The sequence below is a fragment of the Crocodylus siamensis genome, chromosome 5, assembly GCF_052110815.1.
Source record: "Crocodylus siamensis isolate JL-2025a chromosome 5, ASM5211081v1, whole genome shotgun sequence".
NCBI lineage: Eukaryota > Metazoa > Chordata > Crocodylia > Crocodylidae > Crocodylus > Crocodylus siamensis.
This window is the reverse complement of record NC_143399.1, coordinates 202,012,993-202,032,231: the sequence shown is the minus strand read 5'-3', so window position 1 is coordinate 202,032,231 and position 19,239 is coordinate 202,012,993. Positions and strand designations below refer to the sequence as shown.

Sequence of the window (19,239 nt, the reverse complement as noted above, 5' to 3'; positions counted from 1 at the left end):
GGCTAAAGAGCCCCATGGCTCTCAGCCCGTAGTCGTAAGATCTGTTTTCCTGACCCCTGATCATGCGCGTGGCTCTCCTCTGGACTCTCTCAAGCTTCTCCACATCCTTTTTGAATTGTGGAGCCCAAAACTGGACGCAGTACTCCAGCTGCGGCCTCACCAAGGCCGAGTACAAGGGGAGAATGACGTCCCGGGATTTGCTTGAGAAGCATCTATGGATGCACGCCAGCGGTTTGGTCACTTTATTAGCCGCAGTATCACATTGCAGGCTCATGTTCATCTTGTGGTCAGTGATGACCCCCCAAGTCCCTCTCATCCGTTAACTTGACCTCCACTAATTGTGCAAAGCAGCCACAATACAGCCTAGGAGTAGGAATTGGGCCTGTGCCTTTATCGAGTTACTGGTTAAGATGCACATTGGCATTGTACAAGTTCCTTCACCTTGCTCAGCTAATGCTCAACTTCACCCTGATCTGCAATGGAAACCATCTTAAGGCTCATGATCAGGTGTTACCAGATTTGCCCGCTACTTTGGGGTGTGCTCATTTATTAGGGCTAGGGTCTGGGTAATTCTGTCAGTGTGCTGCGTGTGTTACTGGTGTTTCTGTATGGAGCTGTATCTCTCCCTTCTGCAAGCCCTCACCCCCACTGGAGCTGTCTTGCAGGACTCAGTTCAGTGGGGCTGGGTTCCTCCAGTCCCCAAATCAGTCACACACACACACACACAGATTAACGTGACACGCCTGACCTGGCCGGGTTGATCAGCATGGACAGGCTGACACCCTCATATGCCAAGAATCAGTTCATCAGAGCAACAGTAACCACAGCCAGACACAAGCACACAGTTAAACAGAATACCTCTGTATCCAGCTGGGTGTCCAGCTGACACCCTCATGGGCCAGCATTCAGTTCATCAGGGCACGTCTGAGCCAAACCGGGTCAATCAGCCTGTACAAGCTGATCCCCTGATGTGTTTCAAACTCAGCACGTCCCAATCTTTTAGCCTCTTGATGAGCAGACCCCACAGTATTTCTGGGCTGCACAGGGATCTTTAGCTTAGGTAAGAGGGGCACTGCTGCAGAGCAAGTGGGGAAAAGAGAAGTAAAGAAGGCAAAATATACCCAGTTACCACCAGTTTGACTATAAAAGTTATTTATTGCTAAGTAGATGAACTATATATCGACACTGGTAGTGATAGACATGCAAAGGAAAACAAACACAAACAGTCACAGTATACCCTGGTTTCACTCAGTATTTGGGGAGACTTAGCTCAAGCTTAACTAATACAGTTCAAGTTCAGAAATCTGTGCTTAGAGAGAGAAGAGAAGAGAGGGAGCGAGCTGGGATCTCGCCAGTCCCAGGCATTCGGGCCGCAGAGCCGACAGGTCAAAGATCTCAGCACGATCCTTGAAGGGAGACGATCTGCCTCCTGCCGCCTCTCCAGGAGAAAGCGGGTGGTGTCAGCACACACTGCTGCTGCTTTTACAGATGTCTGTACCCCCAGTTCAGCTTCTTTCAAGCATTCTCAATAGTGTAAATCAAATTGTCTTTTCTCTTGACAAGGGGTTATCTGGGCGGAGCATCTCAGGAACTTGATGGATACTCAGGAAACACCTACTTGGAGCCAGCTTGACATTCCTGTGGATAGCAGATATACTTGACGGGACATCGCCTGGTGTCTTCAGAAACAATAGCTTGCAGCATCAGGGTTTTGGATTTTTACTTGCTGTGAACAAGCCTCAGCTTAGCCTGGCTTTTCCAGATCTTACTATCAGTCTTTTAACAGACTTAAGGCACTTACTGGAGTGTTCATAACCTGTTGTGGAGAGGATTTCCACCAGTCGTCCTCGGGAAAAGTATGACAACACTTGTGGTCAGGGCTCCAACAGGCTGGATGCTGTGACGAACCCTGTGCCATTGTTCAAATGTTGCCCGTACCCCCTCAGACTCGGTTATTGCCTCAGCGCTCTCTAACCCGGCAACCGAGTTGTAGCCAATTCAGTTTACACAGGCCTCCCCTAGTGGGACCGGGAATGTCCGGCCCGAGATGCCTAGTAAACTTACTTCTTGCTTAGACGTGCGGGGGGGGGTTGTGTGGAGGGGAAAAGTCCTTTGTAAATCCAGATTAGAACTGGTCTGATAAGTGCTGAGCTGGGTATGGGGGTTGATCAGCATTTGGAGCACAGCTTCCCCATCGTGCAGTGCTCCCCTGCTTGGCTGATCGCAGAATTCACTGCAGTCTCTGCTTCAGGCTTTCTGTTCTCCATCTCTCATGTAAATGAATGGTCATCTGTTCCCATCTCCGATGCAAATGAGCCCTAGAGCAGTTGTTGCACTTCTGTCACCCTGATCTGGAGGGTTTTAGGTGTGTCTCTCACTGCATCTTAATCAGTTTCTGTTTAGGTGGGGGGGGGCGATTCTTTGTGAGTCAGACAGTCTGTGTCCTGTGTCAGGGCTCCCCAAGAACATGGAGCTGACAGGTAACACAGGTGATTAAGTTTCTCTGGCAGATGACTCCTAGGCTTCTTCATGCCAACCGTAATCACCACAAGGTCACATTACTGTAGATAGCATTCTTTTATTTCAGTTTGTTTCTGACGGGGAGAGAGGTTATGATGACTGACCAACGTCTGTCTGCTAGAACAGGGGTGGGCAAAATGTGGCCTGCAGGCCTGATGTGGCCCACTAGGTCATTGTATCTGGCCTGCAGGGCCCCTAAAAAATTTAGAAAATGAATATTTAGCTGCCCCTGGCTGCCTGTCATGTGGCCCTCAATGGCTTGCCAAAACTCAGTAAGTGGCCATTCACCCAAAATAATTGCCCGCCCTTGTGCTAGAATGTGTTTGTATTCTCTGAAGCCTGGAAAAGGTCCTACAAGGAATTGTGCTAAAGGGCCCAAGTGTCTATTTAGCACCAAATTGTACCCTGTTTTATGACCCACTTTGCTCCACTAGGTATATTGACATGGATCCATGCATAAATCTAGGTATCAATAGTATCTATTAAATATGTCTATCATGCCCTGTGAAATACACGTATAGGTGATAATGTATCAATAGTAGCTGTAAAATTTATCATGCCCTAGAAGGAGATGCAAAGTAGCAAGGGAGCAGCTTTAGATTAAAATGTAAGATCTAATCGCATTGTTTTTAAAGCTGCTGTGTAAAAAGATAATTGAGTTCTGCAAAGTTAAGAAGGAGCCAAATATTAACTTGCATTTATTATTTTGTAGCCCGAGATATCAAGATCGTGAAACCACTGGAAGACGTGGAAGTGAGTGAAAAGGAAAGTGCAACTTTTGTCTGTGAGATCTCGCATGATGAGGTTCAAATCCAGTGGTACAATAATGATGTCAAACAGAAGGCCAGTGACTACATCAAGATGCGTCAAGACGGTAAGGTGTAAACATGTGGTAACATGGTTTGAGGTTCACATACAGGACATGGGTCGACATAGGACATGTGGGTACATGCTTGTGGGATATATGGCAGAGAAAAGGGAAAGGACAGATGGCAATGGCTTTGAGAACAAAGAACTGAGTCCTACTCTTTGGTCAAGGACTTTCTGCTTGTGACAAACGTTTTATGGTTCTCAAACAAGTATCAACCAAGTGGGACCGGGACTGTAGTGTAATGGCTGCATGGTTAACTTCCACGATGGAGGGTGTCAGAACAGTTCACTCATTCCTGATCAGACAACACACTCAGGTCCTAGGGAGGGGAAGCAAACACTTACCTACACTGGACTCTGGAAACAGCCATCTCCATTCTTCTCCTGTCATCACGCAAAAGGGGCTCCTAGCTTCTCGAGCGACTCGGGATGAAAATGTGCGTGTATGCAAATGAGAGGGATGGGAGAACATTGATGCGAGTTTAGGGACCACCAGTTTTAAGCAATATGATTGTGGTGCATTTTATCTAAGACACAGGGAACTGGATGGATATTTAAATACATGTGAACAGGTCTGCATGGGCAAGTAAAATGACTGAATAATTGGGGTGTGTGAAACCAGCCGTATTTGACTCAGATTTGGATTCGTCCTGAATCAGGGACAGTGATTCGATTAGTTGATTTGGATCACTGTCCCCGATTCGATTTGGCCAAATCCGAATCTGAAGATTCAATGCTGATTCAGAGAATCAGCGATTCGGCTATATGCACAGCTTTAAATGTTTTTTCTACTTACCTTGAGGTACCAGGCACGGCTCGTGAACACTGCGATGCTGGGGCGGATGGAGTATCCCACAGGAGTGTGGCAGGGCTTCCCACATGCTTGGCGGCAAACCCAGAAGTGGACTGGATGTACTTCTGGTCCACTTCCAGGTCCGCCACCAAACACACGGTGGGGGGCAGGGCCTATGCACCCCCTGGCTTGGCGATCGGCCACAGGGGTACCTCCTAGATCCAGGAAGCACCAGTCACCAAGCTGGGAGGCTGCCCACGCATGCTCTCCAGTGGACCTGGAAGTGGACTGGGAGTGCTTCTGGCCCACTTCTGGGTCTGCTGCTGAGCGCTCTGGGAAACCCTTCGCACTCCTAGAGGTATGCAGAAAAAACATTTAAAGCTGTGTCTATATCCGAATCGATGAATCTTTCCGAATCTCTCCTGATTCGATACACATTCAGAGACTCGGCCACTGAATCGGGCCAAATCTCCACCAAATCAAATCAGGGACTGAAGCTTTGCACAGCCCTACTGAATAAACTCCAGTGCAATTTGAGCCAGAGTAAACTGATCCAGATGTCATTGTCTACACATGCATTTAAGTGCAGTAATTTACTTTGCTGTCAGATAGTACTTGTGTCTGATAGGACTATCCAATGGTGCAGTAAATTAGTCCACACTAACCTAATTGCCACACACGTTTAAACAGTGATGCTTTACTATGTAGCAATTTAGTCTACTGTGCAGTAAAGCATATGTATAGATGTGCCCTGTATGTACATCGCTTTCTAACTCAACTATTTTCCAGATGGTTATTCAGAACTGGGAAGCCACTTGTTCTGGCAGGAGTCAAGTTTACTTTCCTATTTAGTAGATAAAAGTGTGCTTATTATGAGGTGGGATCAGGTTCTCCGTTGTCGGAAGTGGGCACCAGTTCATTGTAGCTAACGTTGCTTAGACCAGCAACTTTCAGTGTCAAAAGAAAACTGTCTTCTCATTGTGGGTCATGTGTGGTTGTGCATTTATTCACAGGAAGGACCCATTCATTGATTTACTCGCTTTGCCATATGGAAGATGCTGGATTGATCAAATTTGTAGCAGAAAACGCAGAATCTCGAGCACACCTCAGAGTTAATGGTAATTACACCAGAAATGAGAGCATGGCTTAAACAGCTGTTTGTTGCGAATTAACTAACTCCCATTGATGCCAGTAGGACAAGAGTGAATGCCTTCCGAAATCCTAGCCTGGCTCCATTAAAAAGAGAGCGGGAAAAAAATGTAACCCCTTGTCTGCTTTTCCTCTTGCAAAATATCAAGCTCTTTGCTAGGTAGTCTCCTTTACTAAATAATGTACAAGTTCTTTGCAGCATGGGCATTTCTTCCTTTCCTTTTCTTTTCTTTTTCTGGCAAAAGAACCATCCTTACATTTTGAAAAGACAAATCTTTTCTTTTGAGAAGGTATTTCCATGCTATAGTTTCACATCTGCCTGATTAGCACCGTCTCTCACTGCCATGCGTTTGAGCATAGAGTATTTTGTGTCTAATTTAAATAGCCAGTTACAAAGGAAAAGAAAGGGTGGTCAGACAGGTAGTACATGAACCTAGGACCCAGGCCATTTGGGTTCAGTTCAAAATCCCCATGTTATCTTGGGCAAGTTGCTTGAATCACTTTGTAAAATGGGGATAATAATACTCTCTTTCCCCATCCTTTTTGTCATTGTGTGTTATTGTATCGTATAGCTCAAAAGAGTCCCAATCACAATCCAAGTTAATCAGTAATGATAAAGAACACGTCACTAGTGATTTGTATCCGGCACCGTCCAGTTGCAATCCCACCAACTGTTTTCTGTTCCCTTTCCTTAGCACTGCCTATAAAAATCCTGAAGCCGTTGCGGAATAAGATTGCTTTGGAGAAACACCGGGGTTACCTGGAGTGCCAAGTGTCTAGCCCCACTGCCTATGTTAGGTGGTATAAAAATGACATCGAGATCTGCCCTGGCCGTAAATTTGAGTTTGTGAGTGACGGCGTGTACAGGACGCTCATCATAAACGATGCGACCTTTGAAGATGAGGATGTTTACACGTGCGATGCCATCGATGACAAAAGCAGCGCTTATTTTTATGTGGAAGGTACCTGGCCATTTTTTCAAGTGCTTATTGAAGGCATGTAGATAGGTCCTGACATCTGAATATGCCATGAAGGGACTAGGACTGCAACCTGGCTTTCATTTCTGGGCTTTGTCATAGATTCCCAGTTCGATCATTCCTAGTAACGTGGTTTCCTATACAGAAAAAAAGAACAACGTTTACATCTCTCCATAGGATGGTTTAAAGCTTACGGCACTAATAGTCTTACATGTATGGATATCTCAGGGCAGTAGACACTAATGAGAATGATGACCACGAAACAGTCATTTCCTAAATCCATGCTCTAATATGTTCCTTTTCTTGCTTTTCGTCCCTCACACCAGAGCAATCCATCAATATTGTAAGGGAGCTGACTGATGTGGATGTGACAGAGCCTTGGGAAGCCAGGTTTGAGTGTGAGATCTCCATCCCATCTGTGAAATCTGCCAAATGGTTGCTGGATAAGCAAGTCTTGCAGGCTGGCAGAGACATCACCATTGAGCAAGAAGGCACCATCCATCGGCTGATTCTGTGGAAGACCAATGCCAACATGACGGGCACCGTACAGTTTGCAGTCGGCAAATCAAAATCCACGGCTAACCTGCTTGTCAGAGGTGGGCTTGCGATCAAGAATTAATTGAATCACGCCATAGATGGATTTGCAACCTTTTCTCGTTCTACTGAAAAATAGATGTTCAGCTTAGCTTGCAGCTGTGCGTATGCACGGTTTCCATCAGTTGGACCCCTTAACCTGCCATTTTAACTACCCATTTAAAACAGGAAGGGCCTTTCTGTGATATCTTTTACTGACCAGGTCACTTGACCAGCTGCCCAAAAGCTTGTCCAGCAGCTCGTCCTCAATAAAAGATATAAAATAAAACCCCTTGCCTCTTGACATATCCTTGACCAACACAGCTACAACACTCCAGCAAGTCTCAAAATGGTGTGTTAGTTCAGCCACAATTACCGGACTGAATACAAGAGTGACAGAGCAGAGATATGTGGCTTGTGTTTGGCAGGAGGTCAGATTAAATGATTACATCAGTGTTTCTGGCTTTAAAAATCCATGACTCTAATACTAGTACAATTGCAGTTAGATCCCATGTATTTGCAGTATATAAGGTGATTCAGATAATGGGAAACTGAGCTCATCCCTGAGTTTGAACTTAAAAAAAAATATTCATATGTGAAGTTAAGAAATAATTCCCAATTTAAATGCACGAAGAAATAAAAGAAGGGAGGTCAGCAATGTGCAGTGTTCCCTGTAATTGTATCTCAGGGTCAGCTGTCACACTTTTTGTGCACATCTCCATTTCCTGCTTTTATTCTGGGTCAGAAAAACAGATGCACTAAAGTGGAGGCTGCTCCAGATTACTTATTTTAGTCATTATAGGACACAGAAAACAGCTGAAATGTCCCAGGAGTGCTTGTTCTTGTAGGTTCCCAGCCCCATTTCTTGAATCGAAAGGTTTCAGTAGGAAGTCTTGAAGTCCAAAGAGTTCATCCAAAATCTATTAACTGCAATGAGGTCTCTTTTATATTACCAGATGGAAACATGTCTCTTCTTCAGGCTTCACTTACCCGTTCCGCTTTTGCAACCCTCTTTTGCAGAACTCAACGTGCAGATCACCCGGAAGCTGGAAGACAAGACCGTCCTGGAGCGCCGTTCTGTCATCCTGTCCTGTGACTTCAAGCCTTCTCCAAAGGTAGTAGAGTGGTTAAAGGATTACATCCCCATTGAACCCTCTGACAAGCACAAGATCACCCGGGAAAAGCACTCGGCAGAACTCAAAATTGTCAAGGTGAGGCCTGAAGATGCCGGCGTCTACACGTGCAGACCTGGAAACGCAGTGACCGAAGCCACGCTGACCGTGGAAGGTATGACTCACAGCGGGGTGGGAGGTGGGGTATTTTCTTATTGGCCCACAAGGTATCTTGGTGGCTTGATATGTCCCTTAGGCTTTGCAGAGACATCCTTAGTTTCTACCAGTTTTCCTTAACAAGTTCAATATCATTTGGGCAAAGTGCTATTTTGTAAGTGGAAGATAATGCTTGTGGTAGGAGCTGTACTAGCAGTCCAGGTAATGAAAACCTTGTTCTCAGCCATACAACAAATATATCACATGTAGGTGCAGTGCTAGTACGATAGCCTGGGTTATGGCAGTGTATCCTGACACTTTTCAGTGGTTCACCCCTTAAAACTAGACCAGTCAGGTGCACATAACTAACAATATTTTAATGTAGTTAAAGCACTACAGGCTCTGCTTCTTGGTGCTGCCTGGATCTGATCCCTGTAAAACATGGCAGCATCTGTTTATATTTTTCATATGTCCATTATTTGTGCTTTTGCTATCCTGTATCAACCATCCTCCTCCATCTGGAGGATGCCGAGTAAAGTATTTCATTGTCCTCTAGTTTGTAACTCAATCCAGGGACATCCCTGTCCAAATAATCCTAGACAAGTGTTTGCTTAACCCATGCTTAAAAATGTTCAATGACAGAGCTTCCAGTCTCTAAGTCATTTGTCCTAGTGCTGAACTACCCTCAGAGTTGAAAAACTCTTTCTAATATCCAATCTAATCCCTCCTTGATGTTATTTAAAGCCATCACTTCTTGTCCTGTCTTCTTTGGCACCTGATTGCCATCTTCTTTATAACAAACCTTCTTTGTAAATGAACTCTATTATCACATCTGGCCCTTAGTCTCCAGATCAAATAATATAGGCCCTGGGCTGATTTTAAATACGTCATTGAGCAGCCTTTTATAACATGGGGATGTTGCTGCCTTGGACTGGATTCATGCTGACAATTTAAGAGTAAAATGTGCCATACCCTCAACTCCACAGAACTATTCTGGCCTCAAGGAAGATGGTTTTATGGTTATGCCACTGGCGTGTGACTCCAGATCAAAGGGGTTCAGTTCCCATCTATATGCCACAAACTTCCTCTGTGACCTTGTCCAAGTCACTTTGGGTCAGATTCAGATTGACCTCATAGGTGCCTCCAATTTACATTTCAGCATGCTTAAAACTCAGGCACCTTGCCTGAGGTGGGGAGGGTGATCCAAAAAGAAGGAGCCTAGGATCTTAATACGGCTGATTGGGAGAATAGGCAACTCTGAGGGTAATTCGGAGCACCTTGGCACGGGGTGGGGAACTGCCTAGAACCAGCTACTAGCAAATGCTAAGCACAAAGCCCAGCCCTCCCATGGGGATTAATTCCCTGAATTAGATTGTGTGTCCTAGTCACTATTGCTAATTTAGGGTGCAGAGCACCCACCTTCCTAAGTGGCATGGAGCTGCTTCCCTTTTCCACTGCAGCCTCCCTGTTAGAGCATTTCCCCCATAATGGGAGACGTGGCTTCTAGGTCCTCTTCTGCCTGAGGGGTTGAAATGCTCATCTCCCACCTCCTGAAAGACTGCCCTCATCATCAGTCTAGGGAATAACCCGACTGCTCCTCTTGAAGCCAGGCTGCTGGGTCAAAAGTAATGCAAGAGTCATGGGGCTTGGGGGAGAGTGAGCGAGAGGGATCCTGACTCTCTGATGCAGCCGTGGTGCTGCTCAGCTGGTCGGAGGGGAATTTGGGCCCTGCTCTTATGGCTATTTCTGTCTTTTTATCTAATGAAGGTCTAACCCAGGGGTATCAACTTAAATTGGAGCCCCAGGACGGATCCAGTCAGTTTGGCTCTTTGCAGACTGTAGTGGTGACAGAGGCAGCAGTGGTTGTGACTAGCACAGCCACCGCAGCGGCCGTGGAGCAAGCAGCATCGGGGTGGGGGGGTCGGGCAGCCGCGGGGTGAGCAGGGGTGGGGTGCACAGCTCTTGTTCATGCTATAGCTACTGGGGCCACAGACTGTGCTGCAGCTCTCGTTCATCGCCAGCCACATGCACGAATTCCCTGGCCTACCAGTAGCCCAGCAGGCCAGAGGGCGGATCCAGCTGGTCGGCTGTAAGTTTGACACGCCGGGTTTAATGTACAACTTGATCTCCGTGCAATCTGTGAATGGTTCGCAATGATGACGAGCACGTGCCTTTTGCTTCCTACAGCTCGGATGGTGGAAATAATTCAACACCTGCAGGACGTGGAGGTGGAGGAGGAGGACTGCGTTAACTTCTCCTGCGAGCTGTCTCATGACGATGAGGACGTGGAATGGTTCCTCAATGATAGCCTCCTCTACAGCAACAATTACAATGAAATCAAGCAGATCGGAAGGTGCCACATGCTGACGATGAAGCAGGTGAAACCGGAGGACACGGGAACAGTGACCATCAAATCTGAGAAGATCTCGGAGAGCGCTCAGCTGAAGGTGATAGGTGCGTCATGGCCACAACCCTGCAAAATCATTTAGGAGCATATATAGGAGATAGAGAAGAGCTATTCCCTCTCCCTGCCCCCATCCTTCCAGTGCAGCATATAAATCTTGTCTACTCAAAGTCTGCATCATTCAGAAAGGAGGGTTTTATCACTGCCATAAATTTGGTCTGTTTGTTTGGATATCCTGCCAGATTTTTCCCTTGTTCGGTGCCCTCCTAATATTTCGCATTATTATTATGTAGCCTACTTAAAAAAATTCTTTCCTCCCCTCCATGTTAGCATACTTCAAAATTGTATCCATCATTATAGCAGCTTCATCATTAAACTCTGGTTAGCTGAACCCCGGGGTACTTGAAAGAAAACAACAGCTGCTCCTATCTTACAATAAATCTATTTTACTAATAATCATTATACTAACTTGCTATAAATATGGTCAGGAGCCTGACTAATTCAATACCTAGGGCATATTATGCCATTGTTCTTCAACATCCCTTAAAAACAATGAAAAATTGAAGGACTTTGGGAACAGAAATCATAGTATCATAATACTTAGGGTTGGAAGGGACCTAAACAGATGATCAGGTCCGACCCTCTATCTCTCTGAAAAACTCTGGATATCCTTCTGAAATACTCTTGGCTCCTGCCCTTAAGGGCTGAGGATGGAGCTCAGTTACTATGGAGCAACTTGCACTGGATTTTACTAGGCAATACATTTCTAAAAAAGGGCAGTTGTCCCAAGTTGGCTGCTCACAGTAGGTTTAATTACAGTGCTTGGCCTCAAAGTGATAGAGCAGCTTGTCTGCACTCAGCAGATGGCTACCCTGGGATGCAGTTGTGTAGGAGAGCGGATGCGTGACCCGTGCAATGGCCTCATTTAACATGGACTTTCCTGTTGGAGGCTTTCAAGAAGAGGTTGGATAAGCTCTGCTCAGGGCCAGTTTGGATGTCGCAGTGTCTGGGCTGTGAAAAGCAATGGCTGGAAGCCTAGTGGGACTTGATGACCTCTGGAGACCCCTTCCAGCCCTACGGTTCAATGCTTCTGTGGGAGTACAGTTGCACCCCACTGGCTGACGTGTAGCTACACTGCAGGGTGGAGGAGCTGACACTGATATAAGACTGTGCATCATGCATCTGCTCCACTTCTGTGACCAAGTCACTTTACTCTGCATTGTGTGCTCATGCTCAGAGGAATTTATTCCCAGTCCGAGATCTGAATTCCTCTTTCCCCTCTGAGTCTGTCTGAAATTGTTCTTGTTCCCAACATACACATATCAGATAACTAAAGGACTGCAAAAATCGGATGAAGGGAAACAGTGACAGTGAGGGTAAGAGCAGGAGTAATACCAATATATCCATGGAAGGGAGTACAGGATCCGGCTAACCCGCTGCACTCGTCCTGCCTTACAAAATGGCAGCATAGGCTGTTGTATAGATGCATCGTGTGGAGGAAGTAAAATAAAACCCCAGACACAAGTCTGTTCACAGCTGTTCTCCAAAGCTGGCTATATGCTCAATACCTGAGCCCTCTGCATCACCTGATCCCTCTCTAACTTCAGACAGCTGGGAGGAGAGCATGCACCTTTCAACTGCTTTAGCCGTCTTGATGAACCAAGACCTCTTCTCTTGGCTATCCCTGCCAGAGATGCAAGCAGCCTTATATCTGGCCTTGAGTAGGATGCTAGAGTCATGTGCTCTGAGGCGGTAGCTCCCACTTCTAAAGGGCCATGGGCCATAACAGATGCACTGGGGAGCCGTCATGCAGTTCAAGACCTAGTGCTAGACGGCTGCGCAGACCAAACGAGACGGAGTAGCCGCAAAGCTGCATGCATGAGACAGGGTGCTAAGATGCGCGGCAGGTAACTCCTACGCATGGAGGTGCAGAACTGCCCCTCTCACTTCCTCTGTCCTTCCACCAAGGAGCCGTTACGTGTGTTTGTTTCTTTCCCTCCAAAATAAATTCCCATGACAAAGTATGGGAGGGCCTTAGGCTGCATATTTGCATCCTCCTGGCTTCAGCAAGCATGATGATGGCTCAAGCAAACCCTCTTTCAACAGCTGCAACCTGCAGAAAGTTCATCCTCACATGTCTTCAGTTTTTGGGTTGATGCTAAAACCAGGCGGCTCCACATTTGTCTGTTCACTCCAAATCTTGTTGCCCAGTGCATTAGTGGCTTCATCTACTCTTCTGCGTCGTTTCTCAGTCTTTCCCTCATCCTCCTCATTCCTTTCCCACAGCCTTGAAAGACAGGCAGTCTCCTTCTTTTCCAAACCCATGTCCAAAACATTTCAACCTTTGCCTCTTGATAATGTTGATGAGGTTTTGTTTTATGCAGCCCCACGGAAGGGTACTCACTCTGAATTTGTCTTTAACGTCCCTCAGAGAAGCCAGCTGTCTTCATGAAATCCTTGGACGATGCTGTTGTTGAGGAGTGTGGTGTACTCAAACTGGAATGCGAGGTCTCCAAACTAAAGGTCAAACCTATCTGGAAGAAGGACAATGTGGAGATCAGCCGTGGTGACAAGTATGAGCCAGTGCAAGCTGGGAGGAACCTGTGCCTTGTTATCCGTGATGTGACCAAGGACGATGCTGGTATATACACGTGCGATATTGGTACCGATGTTGCCAAGTCAAAAGTCAGCGTTCAGGGTAGGTGTCACTAAAGACGGCGTTGTTCTTCCGAGGTGGGACAATAGCTGGGTGTTGCATGCAATTATTCCTCGAGTCACAGGTCATCTTTTGTGCAGCTCGGTGTTCTCAATTATAAAATGAATATATATCAATCATTACTAGATGGCATAGTGGGAGCTGAACAGACTTATTCTGTATTCTAAGACAAGACTGTGGTCTCTGAAAGCTTGCCGTGTACTGAAATTGTTGGCAACTCATGGTAATTTAAAGGTAGCCAGTGTAGGGACTTATCAGGACCCTTAATTGTGTCCATAAAATGCACTGGACATTGTGTAAATCAAGCAAGGCTTTCCTTAAGTATTCGGCATTAGTTTATGAGGGTGCATATGTAGCAGAGATGCAAACTGATGTATACAAATGCAAAGGTTAGCTAATAAGTGGACTCAACTATGGATCAAGTCCTTCCAAACCCTCTGTATTTAATAAAAATACAAAGCGAACATAACAAATAACTTTTTTACTAAAAAAAGTTACTAAGAGGTCTTGAATCCAGTGGTGCAAGCACCTACTTTGGATACCTTTAAGAAATGCCTGGATGCTGATCTTGCTGGGGTGATCTGACCCCAGCTGACTTCCTGCCCTTTGGGCCGGGGGCTGGACCTGATGATCTCATGAGGTCCCTTCCAGCTCTAACATCTATGAAATCTGTGGTGTAAAAGGTCAGGGATATGGAGTTATTTAAAGAAGAAAATATGAAGTTTCACATGGTTCAGTTTTTCATGTGGGGCCAGGTTCTGCTGCACTTTTGGGGCATCACAGTAGACATAGGCACCTAAGTGTGATTATTTTCTACCCTGCTAAAGTCCCTGGAAAGCTGTTAAAACATCTCCTTTTGCAACAGGCCATCATCTGACCCTTAAGACTGGGTCACAAAACCTAGCAAGGAACAAGAGGGCCTGCCTACATCCTGTATTAGTAGTTCTTCAAGGGCTCAAGCAGGGGGGGATTGAATCGCACATAGGCACCCAAGTCTACATCTGCACCAGACAGAAGCAATAGAAACTGGCTCCTAGACTCCAGCAGGGAAACCAAAAGCAGTCATGCAATCTGGCCTTTGGCCCTTGTAACTGCTGTTAGAAAGAAGGAGCTGCCGGGGTTTTTCGGTTCCTAAACCTAATAGGATGAATCTAAATCCATCTCCATCATAAACGGGAGGACCGCAAGTCACAAAGTGGAAAGCAACCCATAAAGTCCCAATTTGCAGAGTCAGTATGAGAGGAAACTTTTAACTAGCCAGAAGGCTTCCCCTGACTGAGAGCTGTCTTCCTCTCTGGCTGCCGGCAGCGCCGACTCCACTCCACGAGCAGGCTCGATGTAATGCAGGAGTCCAAGTCCCTTTTTCCACAGCTACATGGAGGAAGGTGCCACACTTAGCATATAAGGGGTATCTTGTTATCAATGGCAACTAGACAAGTGAAGAATTCAGTGCTTTTCTGGTTCATATAATCTCCCAATCCTCAAACATAAAAGCCTGACCACCTAGCATGCAATAAAACCCTTTACAGCAATTTGAAAAGCCCTTCTGTATAGTCAGGGCTCTCGGTGATGAACAACGCCATGTTTCCCTCCTCTTAAGTCATTGTAGCAACCATCGGTTTGTCTTTCAGAGCTGAATATCGGTATCACTAAACGCCTGAAGAACACCGAAGTCCTAGAAGGAGAGGAGTGTAGTTTTGAGTGCATTTTGTCCCATGAAAGTGTTGGTGAATTCCAGTGGACGTTGAATGGGACTAAAGTAGAAAGTGGGGGAAGGTTTAGGACCCCTAGCAAGGGTCGGAAATACAACCTCAACATCAAAAAAGTGGCTGCAGCTGATGCTGGAGAAGTGGTCTTCACGGCTCGTAACTTAATCTCCAAGGCCTTGCTGATTGTGAAAGGTAAGGAGTACAGAGAGGTTTTAGGACTGGATTTTTTTTTTTAGCATAAGGTGCCTCAGTAAAATTTTAGGACAGGATCCTGATCTCACTGCACTGCCCCTTTCATTTTGACAGGAAGAAAGGCTGGGGGGGTAGGGAAGGGAAATATTTGAACAGTTTATACTTATCTACGACGGTCAACAAACAGTTGCTAGAGCACGCTTAAAGTAAGCCCATCTCTGTTCATTATCGGCCTGGACTCATAAATACAAATAATTACAGGTGCAAATCCTATTTAGGAGGAGAGGCTGAAGGATCCAACCTTATGTAGCCTGCAGAAGAGGGGGGATTGATAGCAGCCTTCACCTCCCTGCCGGGGGGCTGCAAAGATGGAGCTGGGCTGTTCGCAGTGGGGCAGACGACAGGACAAGGAGCAATGGGCTCAAGCTGCAGCAAGGGAAGTTGAGGTTGGATATTAGGAAAAACTTACTCACTAGGAGGGTAGTAAAACACTGGGACAGGCTATTGGATCAGGCTGTGGACTCTGCATCCTTGGAGGTGTTTAAGACCCAGCTAGACAAAGCCTTGGCTGGAATGATGTAGTTGGGGCTCGTCGTGCTTGCAGCAGGGGGTTGGACTAGATGTGACCTCCTGAGGTTCCTTCACACCCTCATCATCTGTGATCCTATGAATATCAGCATCTGGAATTAATTGTGGCTGCAAAGCTGTGGCCACCTAATACGTTCTTTAGTGACAACTCCTAATTTTCAGTTTACTACTAGCTCGCAGGTAGTTAATGCTCACTGAACATGAACACTTGCTAACCCCCCTCCTCCCAGATCCTTGCAGTTGAAAGTAAATCTGCAACCTATTAAGTGATTGTAATTATATTATATAATCACCAGTGATTGTGATTGTTATTAATTAATAATTTGGACACTTGCCTTGCTGGGATCCTTTGAACCCTGCTGACTTCCTGCCCCTGGGGCGGGGGGCTGGACTCGATGATCTTCCGAGGACCCTTCCAGCCCGAATGTCTATGAAATCTATAATTAGGTGACATGGATATTAGAGGTTTTGGAAGCCTCTCCCCTCCGAAGAAATTAAAATGATTCTATTCACAGATTTTTAACTATAACTGTTCCCCCCACTCAGAAAAAACACCTGAGATTTTAAAGGAGCTGGAGGATAAGAAATCATCTATGGGCCAAGATGTCAGCCTGAGTTGTGAATTTTCCAAACCCAATGGAAATATGAAGTGGTTCAAGGATGGCAAAGCTATCCGGAAAAGCCAGAAATACGACCTGCATCAGGATGGGGCACGGTCCATACTGATCATCCACGATGTCACCATGAAGGACGCGGGGGAGTACTCGTGCGAGATGGAGGACTCTAAAACGAAAGCGCTGCTCATGGTGGAAGGTCAGTAGAAGCACAAAAAGTCAGTGTTTTTGAACTTTTTCATTCCTTTGGTTTTCTGAGAAATGGCTTTTTATTTTTTATAATTTGTAATGATAAAAAAACTTTCATTGCATTAGAATGGTGATTTCTGAGAAAGAAGGGTTTGCATTTGAAGGTGGCATGACTGATGAGCAATGCAAATGCTAAAAATGTAGCCAGTGAAACTCAAAAATGGAAAAATGAAAAGCATTCACACATGCTCCAAAGAGCAGGCAGTGCTTGCAACACATTTGGGAACACCGACTCTATCCCCGTGGGTACCCTGGCTCTCTTGCGGACATCAGGAGTGCAGCATCTCCTTAGCATCAATTGTCTCAATACGATCAAAGGGAAAAAAACCTAATCGCATTGGCCCTGTCCCTTGAGTGAAACAAATACATTTGTCCACCTTTATTTTTATGGTTATAATGCAATATTCATATTGCCATAGCACCAAAGCCCCAACCTGGTTGGATCCTGTTGTGTTGGGTGGTGGGCAGATATCTCATAAAGGATGTCTCTTGAACTAAAGGGTCTGTGGCGGACAAAATAGGAGGTCATGGATGTACCTTTCCCCACAAGGAAGAGCCATTAGTAGTAGTAGTTACCCAGGATGTCCCAGGGAACACAGTTGTTATTGTGGGTCTAACTTAGAGCCAAGTCATCTGTGAGTTTTAGACGATTAACAGCCCCTTCGGTGATTGTAAAGGTGCCGTCAGCCCTGGTTTCTAGAGGACCTGCATTTTTACAGAGCCAGTTTCTGGTGCATGCGGTTTGGGGGTGATTCCCCGTACCCTGCTTTCTGAGGGCCCCGAGAGCAAGAAACCGTGGGTGTGATCCCGAACCTTTCATGCTCCAGATCTTCTCTGCTTCCTGCCGTAACTGATCCTATCCATCAGATTTTTCTCGCAGCTCATCTTGACCATTTTCATCAAGCACTCTCCCTCATTGTTTGTGAACTCCGTATCCAATGCAAAAAAGGCATGAATAGTCCCTCAGCTGGGACTAGATCCCAGGATTTCCCTCCTTCCTCACGACGGGCCTTCCTCCTGCTTCCTCAGGTCCTGCTGAATTTTTCTATTGTTTTGTCATTCTCCCCAGATAAACCCAACTTTTTTGTCGCGGAGCTTTCAGACCTGCAAGCCGAAGAAAAAGGCGTAGCTGTTTTCATGTGCCAGACGAAGAAAACCGCCCCCATGGTGACCTGGAGAAAAGGGACGGCAGAGCTCAAGGCCAGCAAAAAATACGAGATCAGCCAGAAAGAGGAGCTCCTCCAGCTCACCGTGAACAACCTCGAGAAAAGCGACAGCGACACCTACACCTGCGACATCGGCGACGTCCAGTCCAGAGCCAAGCTGGCCGTGCAAGGTAAGTGTGGCAGGAGCCTGCAACAAGGCAGGAGGTGCGTAACGTTGAGCTCAGTTTACTCGTCACTGAAATGGGCGCACTTGGATCACAGCACAGAGGACTGCCTTTTCTGACATGACCGGAGGTTTTGGGTGCTTCAAGTTGGTTCTGGTGCCTGACTTTTCGTTGAGGCTCCGAATAGGTAGAGCGACCATATGTCCTGGATTGGCTGGGACAGTCCCAGATGTTATAGTCTGGCTAAGTGTCCTGGCTGTTGGAGAAAATATTAAGCCAAGGTCCTGGAGTAGCAGGAACTTGGGAGCTGTGGGGTTGGGGTGTGTCTATGTGTGTGTGCCTGGCTCAGCACCTGGGAGTGACAGGGTGGAGAGAGAGGCCGGCTGGGCTGGGGACCTTGCACTGGCTCACGGCTCCACCCCTATTCTAGCCCATTGCATTGCAGCCCCCACATGAAGAGCCCAGCTCACCCACACCCGGCCCTAACTGGGCAGAGAGTGCAAGCTCATGGCTACTTGCTCCCATTTGGCCCAGAGGCACATGGCCAGAATGGAAATTTTGCTAAATACCTTGTCACAAGGACACAAAAAAGGAAGGAAAAATGTAATCCAAGTCAGACATCCCCAAGCTTTACTGACCCTCATACAATAATGCTGAGCAAGTAATTCTGCGTGAGCCGCATCTTCTTTTGCTCCCTTAGTCTTCCTTGAAGAAACATACACCTCCATGCTGAGGTGGAGTTTCAGCTGGGCATATTCCTAAGGACTTCAAACTAAATGATTGCATTCTTGCAACGAGACTTATTAGTGAGATGTAGGATGATATTACTGTGATGGAAGAGTGGGATATCGCCAAGGGTCTAAATGTGACATGATGAGATGGCACAGCTGGGATCTGTGGAGAGAGGCAGGCTAAGCCAACTTAACTGCTCTGCAAAGGTTAGTGTAGTTTGGGAGGAGTTCTTACAATATTTTGGTAATAAAATATTAGTCCTCCCAATTCTGTTTTTCTTCTTCTGTCCCTCTTCCCTTCTCCTTTTTTTTCCCTTTTCCCCTTTATTATCTTCTGTTTGTGACAGGCATGTACATAGTTCATACACAATGGATATATACCATATATATTTCTGAATGTTGCATTTCATTAAAAAAAATTAAAAAGAAGAAGAAGAAACATGTATCTGTGGAAAACCACATTTTCTGCAGCCTTGGGCAGCATCAGATGGCTGTGTGGACCACTTACAGCCTTTGGTCCTAGCTTGGGGACCCCAGATCTAGGCAGTACCCATTT

General features: G+C 46.2%; 1 protein-coding gene across 12 annotated transcripts in view; it reads left to right on the top strand.

Moving 5' to 3' along the window:
• OBSCN (obscurin, cytoskeletal calmodulin and titin-interacting RhoGEF) overlaps positions 1 to 19,239 on the top strand; it is a 271,127-nt gene that overhangs the window by 99,042 nt on the left and 152,846 nt on the right. For all 12 annotated transcript variants that reach the window (XM_090047900.1, XM_090047898.1, XM_090047895.1 and 9 more), the window contains exons 23-32: positions 3,233 to 3,394; positions 5,197 to 5,301; positions 6,028 to 6,294; positions 6,636 to 6,905; positions 7,903 to 8,169; positions 10,338 to 10,604; positions 12,986 to 13,252; positions 14,902 to 15,171; positions 16,306 to 16,572; positions 17,692 to 17,958. In XM_090047900.1, the coding sequence (XP_089904026.1) occupies positions 3,233 to 3,394; positions 5,197 to 5,301; positions 6,028 to 6,294; positions 6,636 to 6,905; positions 7,903 to 8,169; positions 10,338 to 10,604; positions 12,986 to 13,252; positions 14,902 to 15,171; positions 16,306 to 16,572; positions 17,692 to 17,958 (2,409 nt within the window). The remainder of the gene's footprint in view (positions 1 to 3,232; positions 3,395 to 5,196; positions 5,302 to 6,027; positions 6,295 to 6,635; positions 6,906 to 7,902; positions 8,170 to 10,337; positions 10,605 to 12,985; positions 13,253 to 14,901; positions 15,172 to 16,305; positions 16,573 to 17,691; positions 17,959 to 19,239) is intronic.